The 13,219-nt window shown below is 39.8% G+C and overlaps 1 protein-coding gene across 1 annotated transcript in view; it reads left to right on the plus strand.

The window, feature by feature from the left end:
* Window positions 1-13,219, plus strand: part of DCT (dopachrome tautomerase) — a 35,442-nt gene that overhangs the window by 15,914 nt on the left and 6,309 nt on the right. Inside the window, exons 6-7 of the mRNA XM_046664510.1 lie at window positions 415-550; window positions 11,724-11,925. Coding sequence (XP_046520466.1) covers window positions 415-550; window positions 11,724-11,925 — 338 coding nt within the window. The remainder of the gene's footprint in view (window positions 1-414; window positions 551-11,723; window positions 11,926-13,219) is intronic.

Genomic DNA, 13,219 nt, shown 5'->3' on the forward strand with positions numbered 1-13,219 from the left:
AATATGAATAGAGGATTATATGTTAACTCAAAAAATATTTAATGATCATAGACTGTGTGCTGGTCATGGTACTGAGCCCTGGCAACAAAAATCTGAAGGATATATAGTCACTGCCCTCTAGGAGTTCATAGACCGGCATGGGAGACAGAAATGAAGATAATTAATTGTCATACAGTACACAAAAGAGATATAATCCAACTTAGCAGGTACAGAAGTAGCATTGATTAAGAGCTCCATCTCCTTAGAGGAGATCATCCTTAAAAGTTGGGGCGAATTGTTAATTAATTAGCTATGACAGAGCTTCTCATTTTCCTACCCAACTCAAATTAGAAGAGTGTTGTCTAGGCTGGCAACAATCCAAAGAGACTTTTATTAATCCATGACTTTTATTGCTGACATGCTGATTTCTCTCAGGAATGCCCTGGAAGGGTTTGATAAAGCAGATGGGACCCTGGACTCTCAAGTGCTCAGCCTTCACAATTTGGTTCATTCCTTCCTGAACGGGACAAGTGCTTTGCCACATTCTGCGGCCAATGATCCCATTTTTGTGGTATGTTCAAAGACTCAGAGTAGATGAAAAATTTTCTAAACAATATGTTGGATTTATTTGCCTTTCAATAAGATTAAAGTTTGGGATGTGTTTTATTCTCTGTGTGAACCATGGGATGTATGCCTATGTGAATTAACTTTAATCTGCATCATAGGGGTGGTTAGATAGCATCTGAAGTTTCCTCATCAGAAACCCATGCTGTAGAGATGGTTAGCTTTGGAATGACCCCAGCCAGGAGTTTACAGTCCAGAAGTGGATTCATAAATTAGCATAATAATATTATAAATTAGGTCATAACTTAGCATAATATGTATCATAAGTTAGCATAGTAGAGTGTCTCAGGCATTAGAAAAGCCTGAAAGGATTTGGGCTCTTGCTGGGTGATTTTGGGAGGGCTTAAGGAAGCAGGGCTTTGCTCTGGATTGGATGCTGTCAGGAAGCAGGGGTAATTCTGATTGGGTATCCCAATAGTTCTTCTCTCTAGGGTGGGCAGACTAATTGGTAAAGCAGCGGCAGTGGCTTGTATTAGCCAGAAAGGGCTAATGTTCATGTTGGGTATTTTGTGGTTTGGACAATGTTCACGTTTTGTCTGCGATGAGACACGATTATGGAATTGCCTTGGTTTTATCCTGATCCATCACAGTCACAGAGTGACCTTATCTGGTGTTGATATTCCATGTAACATTCCTGTTTACGTCCAACAGGAGAACACCGAGACCTCGCTGATAGGGCCAGGCCAGCTTCTGGATGTCAGAGGCTGCTTTGTTTCCTCAAGTAAAGCTCACCGAAGCTGGCTTAGAAGCTTTAGACAACATAAATGTTTGTTTCTCAGCTGCTGAGCCCAACAAAGTATCTGCTCCACAGACACTTCACTCACCATCCACTATTTTAACACAGTCTGTCTGTCTTCAGGGTCGTATCTTGGATAGATGGTTTCAGAGCAATTACAAGAAGAAATTTCACTGCTGGTCCTTTTTTATTTTGCCAGTATTTAGAGTTTACATTCTTATCCAGTTGGATCGCACTGTAGCAAACAGACACTGTATGGTTTTTTCCCCGAGTTTTCCTGATCTTAATGTTACTCTTAGCAGTGTGTCTTAGTCTGCTCAGGCTGCTGTAACAAAATAACACAGACCGGGTGGCTTAAACAACAGAAATTTATATCTCAGAGTTCTGGAGACTGGGAAGTCCAAGATCAAGGTGCTGGCTGATTCGGTTCCTGGGGAAAGTTCTCTTCCTGGCTTGCAGACCGCTGCCTTCTTGCTGTGTCCTTACATGACAGAAAAAGCAAGGGAGTGAGCTGTCTGGTGTGTACTTCTTATAAGGACAACTAACCCCATCTTCTCAGGGCCCCACCCTTATGACCTCATTTAACCTGAATTACCACCTTATAGCCCCATCTCCAAATACAGTCACATTGAGGATTAGGCCTTCAACATATGAATTTGGAGGAGGAGGGGCCACAAATCAGTCCATAGCACAATGCATCCTGAAACCTTCATCTTACAGCAGTTTGTTTCTCTGGACTCCTGGGAGGCCACATGATATAGTCAAAAGAGCACTGGATTACAAGTCAAATCAGTTCTATTTAGTCCTGACTTGTGCAGTCTTGGGAGCCTCATTGAACTATGTGGAGCCTCTGTTTCCCACTCTGCAAAGTGCGGGTCACAGGCTGGATCTGGCTTTGGGGAAAAGTGTTGTACTCATTAAAGCAACTCGTCATAAATTAGGATATTATGATGCTGCTCTGGCAACTGTCAAGTACAATACAAATGTCATCATAAACATATGACTGTGTCTTGTGGTAGTGAGTGGGAACGGATTAGAGAACTATGCGTTGGGTTTGAATTTGCAAACCCTAGTTAAGTTTCCTTGTCTTGTGCTCCATAGTAGACAGTTGTGCCCTAAGGTGATTTACTGACAAATACAAAGTCAGACGTATTTCAAAGATGATGGTTATTTTCACTCCAGCCAGGGTACAAAAAAGGGAGATATGAAGAGCAAGGGTAGAGATAGAGCTTCCAAGGATTCTAACCTTGTCTGGTGGTGTGAGGGTCCCGGTAGCTTTCTGGACTCCCAGATAGGTAGAAGCAGGTAAGAGTGAGCTATAAGAAATCCTGGGATGGGAGCAGTTGGTGGAGGTATTCCTTCTTCCTAAAAAATGTTTCTACCCTCCTATTTGTGTGGTAGCAATAAATGAAGGAGTTGTCGGAAATGTGGACTATTGGTCCCAACTTTTAATAAGGTGGGGGCTTACCTGTGAGGCCTCTGCAGCCATCTTTGCTCTTCTGTAGGATACCTGTCTTGTTCAGTAGTTCTAACTTTATCTTTCACCTCCTTTTTCTGGCTATCATCTCAGCCATCAGCTTATGCCAAACATTTCTGGTGTCTACCTTCTCTGCTATGTATCTATACATCTATTTATCTATACTATATGTCTCTAAATAAGTCTTTTTTAAAACATACATTTTCAATTATATAATTTGTACACACAATCTATCATAAAGACAAATGCAACAGTACTCCTTATCTAGTACTCCAAAATATTATGAGTAGAACAGCATAATCCTCCTTCAAGTTGAGGTTTATACGCCAAATCTTTCTTGCCTATGAAAGGAAATAAGAGTGATGCTAGTAATTTGATTTTCAGCCTCTTGTCTCAAGGACTGCTATGTCTTATCTCCTCCTTTTGAGGAAGCCCACTAAGTGTGCAGGCTTGGCAATATTTTTCTCTGAATGACCGGATAGCAAGTATTTTAGGCTTTGCAGGCCAAATGACTTCTGTTGCAGCTACTGAACTCTGCCACTGTAGCATGAATGCAGCCACAGGGAAAATATGAACAAATGAGTGTGGTGTTCTAATAAAACTTTATTTATAAAAACAGGCGGTAAGGCCTATTTGGCCCACAGGCTTTAGTTTGCCAACCCCTGCACTAAGGGATCAATGTCCCTGCTCTGCAGTAGGGATATCTCTCTAGTCATTATTTCTCTTCTTGATTTAGGTGGAAGCCATGACTTTATAGACGAAGAATTCCATGACTTACATATAGTTCAAAGATAGCAGATGTTTAGTTGTCCTTGTCTTTATTACTTTTAACATATTTAACATTTAAAATTTTGTTTTCCTTTGGTATGTGTTATCATGTGCATATAAATAAACAAAAAGCCACGGCCTTTCTTTGAAGGCACAGATGGAATGTTTTGGCGCTAATTCCAGAATCCACAAACACCGTAGGCTGTTTACAAAGAGTTTCATGTTGAAGCCATTTGAGCCTTAAGTGACTTTTCACATATTGAGAACTGGGTAAAGCATTTAAGTTAGAGTTACAGCTTCTGAAATTTCAAGTTCATGAGGCAATTCATGTAAATGTGTTACATACATTGCATACGACATTTATTAAAATTGTTTTTATGAAATCTCTTCAAGCAAGAGAGACACAAAGTTGTAAGTGATCACAATAATGAGTGAAAGAAAGTTTAACATTAAGATACAGAAAAAACTCTGAACCAATCTCTGAAATTCTAATATTTCCTAATTCTAATAAGGTAATTGAAGGAAATGCACACATTTGTCCTGGAAAATAAGATCAGATCACAGGAATGCTAAGTTGTGCTGTCTTCAATATTAAATTTAGATATAACCTAGAAAAGAAAAAAATAGGGAAAAGGATAGATTGTAAAGTTAAATAGTTGAGTTAACTGCCAAGAAAGAAACATATCAGAGACTAGTAATTTTCTCCCCAATTCCTAAAGATACTATTCTTAGGGTGTATTTGGATGTTATCCCTTTAGAAAGGTGCATTTGGCAAGTTCCAATTCTTTCATTCCTCTGTGGCTGGGGGATTCATAGGTTGCATGGTTAATCCTCACTGAATAGCTGGTGTGTTTGTTCCCCCCCTTATACACTGAAATTCTAAATGGAGTAAGACATACAAGTAGCCTTATTACCATTGGTATTTCTTAACAAAGATAATCAATTGGATTATATGGGTTCATTAATTTAGGGATATAAAAGCAAGAAAAGAGAAAATGAGTTTTTAAAAACAAAGATCTGAGGAAGTACACTATGTCAATCCTGTAAAACCCCCACTGTTCTAGGCTGCAATACAACTAGTAAGATTAATAGGTCATAATAACAAGTATAAAATACTTCTGAGTTACTATGTGTTTAACTGAAATTTTTAAAAAGAAGTGTATAGGACATTGCTTTTTTCTCCCCAAGAGTGAAGCACTTAAAAATGGACCCATTTTATTTATCTTTCTTAAAAAAAGAACAGTCATAATTAGACTAATACTTTTAGTAATTAAAACAGCATTGTTTTATACTAATTTTTTAACAGTTTAGTGGTTTTTAATGACATAATTACAGAAATATTGGCAAAAAAATGTTAAAATGTCCACAGTTCCATCTCAGTTTTTTCTGCTTCTTTTCATATCTTCTATGTTTTATGTAGTTGCAATTATAATGCACACATTACACATGATATTCCACTTTCACTTCATTTATTTAATTTTTAGGTTGTTACATAGTTTCCTAAATTCTTTAGTTAAAAAATTTTAAAATGCATAATGCACAGAAGAGGTTCAAATGCAAAAGGCGCAAAATGAAGTACCTGTATCAAGCATCTCCAGCAATCCATTATCATTTTTTCCTATTCTTGAAGATATATTTTATAAATATGGAAGCAAACATGTTTACTTATTTATCCTCACTTTTTTGTCCAAAGGGTAGCATACTATAGACACTCCTGAGATGTTTTTTTAACTTCTTCTAAATCACTCCATATCCGTTCATACAGGACTTTCTCACTCCTTTTTTAAGGATTATGGTATTCTACAGTGTGACTTTATCTTGAAATTTTTAACGTGTCTCCCACTCATGTGCATTTAACTGGTTTCCAATCTTTTGCTTTTTAAACAATGCTGCAGTAAATGGACGTGTAGGGTAAGTCGAGAGAGCAGAATCGCTGGGTCAAAGGTTAAATAAATGCATTTGAAATTTTGATAGACATGCCAAATTGCCTTCCAGAAGGCTGAATCATCTTCCCTCTTACAAGCTGTGCAGCAGAGTGACAATTCCTGCACTCTTTCTCATTGGTATAGTGGGTTATTACACCTGTTCGTCTTTGCCAATCTGACAGGTGAAAATGGTATTTCAGTGAGTTTTAATTTGCGTTTCTCTTCTTTTTTTTTCAGATTTTATTTTCCCTTTTTTCTCCCAAATCCCCCAGTACATAGATGTGTATTTTTAGGTGTGGGTCCTTCTAGTTGTGGCATGTGGGATGCCACCTCAGCATGGCTTGACGAGCGGTGCCATGTCCACGCCCAGGATTTGAACTGGCAAAACCCTGGGCTGCCGAAGCAGAGCATGGGATCTTAACCACTCGGCTACAGGACCGGCCCCTGCATTTCTCTTCTTATAAATGAAGTTCAGCTTCTTTTCATACATTCAAAGAACCATTTGCACTTCCTTTTCTGTGCTCTGTCTCTTCATATAGGATAATAACTTCTGGAAAGAGAAAAAACCCTAAAATTTCATAAGAGAATTAGTGAAAGTGGTCTGTTGTCTGTGTAGTCAGTAACAAAATACAACATCCTCTTTTGATATTTTATTTTTCTTGAAAACCCAATATTCTGTTCATATAAACATGTGTTTTCTAGGTTTCACTAGCTTATGAGAAGCTACTATGATCACTGACACCATATCCAACCTCTAGAACAGTGCCTGGGACTTAGCAGGTGCTCACTAAATTTTTGTTAGGAGAACGTTACATTATTGAGCATCTATTAATGTGCTGGATGTCATGCAAACATGACCTTTTAACTTCACAAAACTGTATGTTAAACTGCTCTCCTTGTTTTAAGTATGTGAAAAATGAAGTTCAGAGAAGCTAAGAAATGTGGTTAACACAAGGTGATGTAAACCGGTAAGTGGCCAAGCAGAGATTATAAGAACAGTTTCCTGGGGCTGGCTCTGTGGCACAGTGGTTAAGTTCACACTTTTGGCTTTGGCGGCCCGGGGTTCACTGGTTTGGATCCGAGATGTGGACCTATGCACTGCTTGGCAAGCCATGTTGTGGCAGGCATCGCACATACAAAGTAGAGGAGAATGGGCACGGATGTTAGCTCAGGGCCAGTCTTCCTCTGCAAAAAGAGGAGGATTGGTGGCAGATGTTAGCTGAAGGCTAATCTTCCTCTAAAAAAAAAACAGTTTCTTACTCAAAATGTCCCCATGTCAAGTCTCCCAGCTCCAGTTTTGCCTTTTGTCAGTTTAGATAATTCTTAATTTGATCCTTTCACAATTAATTTCATTATAGCTGAGCAAATGTAGTCCTGTTAGATCATGTTAACAGGAATTAAGACTAATTCGTGAAGGGCAGGTCTGAATAATTTTGCTTGGCTTTTGAAGCATTCATGTTTTTAAAATGCCACATTCACTTAATTAACGTATGTATTTTTAAATAACTGACATGTATAGTCGCTAACTCCTAAGTAGCATAAACTTTTGGTGAATTTTATAGGAGCTGAGCTGTCAGAGAAGGTGACTGGCCACCTACTTGGGCAGAGTCTCCCAGAGTGGCGGGATCTCTGTAGGCTGGGTCTGGGGGATGGTTTGGTTTTTTAACTTGGCAGCTGCTAAATGGCACCTGAAAGTGTTCTTTTCAACTCTAGACTTTACAGGGATAAACACATACGCTACTGAGAACTAACTCTATATTAAAAGATGAACTACGTATACTTCATTATTGATGAAATTAAGTAGTCTAATGGTAAACTACAATTTATATACAAATCTAAGATAGTTCTCGCTTTGATTTGAGTTCCTCTTTCCTAGAGCTTTGCTATTGCTTAGCCACGAATAGCCTGGGAATATCTCCGTTCTTATCTAGAATCTCCTCTGACATCACCCTGGTTCTCTCTGTTCGATTTGTTTTGTCTGCTTAAGGTGTATGCTGAACTGGTCACTTCTTTTAAAGCTGACTTACTAACAGCAGAATCTGTTTGCATCCGTTCAAAGTTTAATCCTTAAACTGCAAGCATTCTTCGTCAGGGACTTAGCAACTGAATTTCTTTTTTCTTTTTTAAAGATTGACACCTGAGCTAACATCTGCTGCCAATCTTGTTTTTTTATTTTTTCTTCGTCTTCTCCCCAAAGCCCCCCAGTACATAGTTGCACATTCTGGTTGTGAGTGCCTCTGGTTGTGCTATGCGGGATGCCGCCTCAGCATGGCCTGATGAGAGGTGCCGTGTCCGTGCCCAGTCTCGGAACCGGCAAAACCCTGGGCCACCAAAGTGGAGCTCGCGCACTTAACCACTTGGCCATGGGGCTGGACCCCAGCAACTGAATTTATAATGCTCTTGATATTTCTTTTTGTATACATGCTGTTATATCTTGTATACAGTGTATATTGTTACATTTTATGTATACATACGTATATTTTAATAATAATAATGCTATTATACAAATCTATGCAGAAATAGTGCCTTCCTTATGTAACTCCTCCAAAATGTCTGAAAAATATCTTCTATTCTGTCTGCTTAGGATGCAAGGAGAGCATAGATAGGGAAGGACAAGAAGAGAAAATTAGAGCAAAATAGAAAACATACTATCTTGCCTCAGCACTGCCTGGAAGACTCTATGATCGCTCCAATGTCCTTTTTTCTGTGACTGTTTCTCGTCTCTCACTATGCTAGGTACAGAGTAAGCAGCTCCCTGTGGCAGAGCTTCGTCAGCTAAGTAGAAGCTTGGGTGTTGTTTAACTATGTTTTGCCTACGACGTATGGCTTATCTAGGGAAATGTAAAACCAACATCTTGATTATACCTTGCTTCAAATCCGTGGCAGAACAAGGCAAGAACAAATAAATATTACCACAAAATAATAAGCATGATTAAATAGGTTTTTCAGGAATTCTCTCATTTAGAAAATGTGACTCAACTTTTTACTTTGGCCTTCTACCTTAAGTTTTAAATTGGAACTTCTCATATGGAGCTGTACATCTACTATGTGACTTCTAAATGATCACATACAAATTCTCTGAGGACCAGAGCACGTTCACATTACCACAACAAGATCCACTCTGATGATGAATGACATCTCTTGGACAGTAACACGCGAACTCGCCTCGTGACAACCACAGTGTGCCGGTCTTTTGTAACATACAAATGTCTTTGCAGACAGCCTCAGGTTTCCATGGCGCTCCTCCGTGGGCAAAAACGCTTCTCATGTCACCAGTGTGGCAGGAATCTGAACTTGCAGCCATCTCAGTTAAGGTTAAGTTTAATAGTAACTCTATCTTCCAATGATCTTGAGAAAGATAAGCATGCTTTCCCCATATTTTATTAAGTTTATTTACGCCCATAAGCACAATATTTGTTGATTAATTGCTTTCTCCCGCAAGGGTTACATTTAAAAACTTTGGGGCCGGCCCCATGGCTGAGTGGTTAAGTTCACATGCTCCGCGTCGGCGGCCCAGGGTTCAGATCCTGGGCGCGGACATGGCACCACTCATTAGGCCATATTGAGGCGGCGTCCCACATGTCACAACTAGAAGGACCCACAACTAAAACATGCAACTGTATACTGGGGGATTTGAGTAGAAAAAAGCAGGGGGAAAAAAAAGGAAGAAGAAGAAGATTGGCAACAGTTGTTAGCTCAGGTGCCAATCTTAAAAAAAAAAAAAAAAAGAAGCTTACTGCCTATGTTTAAAAAAAAAAAAAACCTTTACCTTCAGAGCCTATGTAATCACATTTTCTTCAATAATGCCTCCAGTTTGAAACTTAGTTGCTTTGTTTTTCTTCCTGTACCTATGTTTATTTTGTGGGAACAAGGTGGAATAGGTTTGTATACCAACATTTGTAACCTCATTTCTGAAGCACTCAATTTTTAACACTATCACATAGCTAGGTATCTCTACAGCGGATAAAGCCACAAGAGTCCCCTTTTACTTTTATTACCCTCAAATTACATTTGGCCTTTACAGAGATAATAACTGAGCTCATTTTCAACTTGTGTCCACAAGGATACCATTAGTTTCTCAAGAGTGATTCAAGGTATCTCGTGTAGGGACAATGCTCACAACTTTAACAAAAATACCCATTCTGCTGGTTGCACCACTTCTCTTTCTAGCCCGTGGACACGTTCTTGCTCCTAGCATCTTGTTTATTGCATCCTTTGCATCTTCTTGGCATGCACTTGCCTTCTTTACTACAGTCTATAAACTGGGTTCTCTGGACAGAGTTCCCACTACAGCATTCATTGTATCATGTTTTATAGGCCTTCTGAGACCTATAATCTCTCCTTATTATTTTTCCCTGTTCTTTTATCTCTCCAAATTATGAATTGCTTTAGTCTTGTCCCCTCCTTAATTATTTACACTTTGCACTAGGTGAATTCCGATGCTTTCCAAAAGTTATTTGCTTCTTTCTCCAGATGTGATGCGCCTTCTCAAAGATGACTTTTTCTGAACTCCACTGTGGGAAACATTCATCACTTGCATTATCATGTCTTCTTCCAAAGTGGTTGCTTACATGATAAACTCTAGGCCTTTATTCCCTCTGGGCTTAAATTTTGTTACTCAAAGCCAAGGCTTTAGAATTCAAAAAATCTTTTCTCTCACTAAAAGCCCAGGTCTTATAATTTGATGTTTTGGTTTATAAGGTGATTGTCTCTGCCATGAGCTTTAAAAGTCTGTTCAGGAAATAAATCCCTTTAGTAAATCACTTGATTTCTTCTACTATCCCAAGTGTAGCCACGTGAGACAATACAGGCAGAAAGCTTTCACTGTTGCCTGAATAAGGGCAACTACATACAAGTAAGGGAGTGGGGGAGGAACCATGGGTATGATTTGAAAATGTTATCTACTAAATAAATAAGAGTAATACAAGCCAGAAGAACAGCACAATTAAAGGAATTTAGAAGTGCAAAGAGTGATGGATTCAGGCAGGGTCCAATGTCTCAGAACAGGGACCTTTGAGCTGGTCCTTGAAAGACTGACACCAGAAAACAGAGGGAACAGCATTACAGGCTGAGGAAACAGCACCCACGAGAAAGGGGCCTGATTGGTTGAATTGTGGACAAAATAACACCGCTTTGCACGGCACTATCTTCAGCCAACAAATACTTACTAAGCATCGACTGTCCAGGCTGCCTGCTAAGCCTGAGTCTTCAAAGGTCAAAAGATCCTCTCCCTGAGCTTTAGGAGTTAGGGGTCTTGTTAGGGGAAATAGACAAATAGATAACAAGTTATATATAATTTGACTAGTGGTATCACTGGGGTACAGTTGGTGAATGGATGAATGAATTCACTTAACAAATATTTATTGAAAAAGTACCTCCCTGGCTGCATGTTACAGGCCCTGGGGTGACAGCTGCTGGGGCCATAGAGGGAAAGCAAAGCAGCCACTGTCCCTAAGCCCCTTGAATTTACTGTCTAGGAATGAACAAGGATCTCTAGCGGCCAGGCATCGAGCCTGGGCTGGACTCTGACATGTACATCCTGTTGCAAAATTGGGGCTGTACATGTGGAAATTTTGCTGTTAATCTTTTAAATCTTGTAATAATTGCTGTATTTGAAAAGGTCTTCAACAGCTTCCTTGAGAAAATAAAAATGAGCACTATGCACATTACAACATTTTAGACTTTGTTTTACTGGCATACCACTGAGATTTCAAATGAGAGGGTTATGAAATGAGTATATAGAACGGTGTTCCTGGTGAGGAAAATTTAAAAACCCATTTTGGAGATTTTCTCTTTTTTTACAGTCCATCTGTATTACAGTACTGGTAAACACAACCTCTTCTTTCTTTTCTGTTAAAACCAAAGCATCTGAATATTGACTAGACTGTGTATCTCATCGTACTTGCCTTTTTTCTGAACTCAATAATTGACACGCACTTTTGAAGGTCTCAAATGTCCCCAAATCAATGTTAAATCTGCAACGTGAATTTCATTTGTTCATTTGACAAGGGGGTTTATAGTGCTGTTTGGAGGGATACGCCATCCATCCTTGAAAACTAAACTAAAAACGCCACTGGGTATGTCACTAAGATTAGACTGGGTATATGGAGCTTCCTCCTTCGAGAACCCCATTCCATTTCAGAGAAAGCTCCAATCAGATGGTCTGACTGAACAGACTGACCAATGTTAAACGCCATGGTCCCCTCTCTTTCAGGTCCTTCATTCCTTTACTGATGCCATTTTCGATGAGTGGATGAGAAGATTCAATCCTCCCGCTGAAGCCTGGCCTCAGGAGCTGGCGCCCATTGGTCACAATCGGATGTATAACATGGTTCCTTTCTTCCCTCCAGTCACTAATGAGGAACTCTTTTTAACCGCAGACCAACTTGGCTACAGCTACGCCATTGACCTGCCAGGTAACCAATACAGTTTCTAAGTGGGCGATTCATGCATCTTCTAAAGGAGCATTCTTTCTGATGAGGATTTTAGGCTGGTTACTTTTAAAACTCCAGATGAGAAGCAGGCTCCAAGGAGTGCAATTTGCTTGCCCTTGAGAGACATTTGCATTTGTGAAGGAAGGGAGATGACCTTGTCTCTAGAAACTCTTAATGGGGAAGGCACGAACTTGGGTTGGTTGCTGTCTGGCAATCTCATGTAGCTGATTTAGTGTGGTGGCTTCTGACCTTTACTTAATCCGATTTGATTCTTGTCTAAAAGTCATGGGATCACCCAATGACCAGACCCCACCTGCACTGATACCATTTTAACTTTTTTTTCATGTTCTTTCCTTTGTCTTGTAAAGAGATGACTCATATACCCATGCCTGAAAATTAGCCTTACACTCCACTCATGTTTGCAGCAGAAGCGGCAGCAGCAACATGCCAGCAGCAGCTCTGCCTGCCCATGGGTCCTGTCCCCATGCCAGTGGGGGCAGCAGAAGCGGCGGCAGCAGTGGCTCCTCCTGTCCGTGGGCCCTGTCCCCATGCAGCGGCCTGACTGCCCATGGGTCCTGTCCCCATGCTGGCAGCAGAAGCTCTGACTGCCCATGGGTCCTGTCCCCATGATATTCCATACTATTCTCTAATTAAAAGAGCACTACTGCCAGATCTTAAGAGTCTAAGAAATCTTTCTTTCGACTCCTTGGCTCCCCAACCCGGCATCATTTCTTTCTTTCTTTTTTTTTTTAATGCAAACAAGACCTTAAAGTTATATACGCAGATCTGATTAAGTTTATTGGCAATTTTCTAGAATATATATAAATTTAGCAAAACGACCCTCTAACCTACCAGTTAAACACCAGAAAAGGGACTGGTTAGATGACTGTTGTTTTGGAAAATTGAAAGTTGTTAAGAGACCTTATTCCACAGAGGAAGTATCTCCTCCTATACCTGATTTGACAATTCTATCTGAATTCATTGAAAACTGGCCGTGGTTTGAAATGTCTAGCCAATAAAATCAAAATGCATCAGCCACGTGTGGAGGGACCAGCAGGACTTCAAGATCTTTGCTTGAAGGCGGGGCTGGATTTAGGGTGGAGCAAGTGCAGCATTTGCCTTGAGCACAAAGGTCAAGGGGAGGCCAAAACCTTCAGTAGCCGAGATAAGTAAAAATGTTAACACAATATTTTAAAAAATCAAAATTAATGCCAAAAATCCATGATGAATACACTATCAAATTTTTAGATAAAGACAGGCTGTTGCTGTTTGTTTT

The sequence above is a fragment of the Equus quagga genome, chromosome 6 (assembly GCF_021613505.1).
Source record: "Equus quagga isolate Etosha38 chromosome 6, UCLA_HA_Equagga_1.0, whole genome shotgun sequence".
NCBI classification, from domain to species: domain Eukaryota; kingdom Metazoa; phylum Chordata; class Mammalia; order Perissodactyla; family Equidae; genus Equus; species Equus quagga.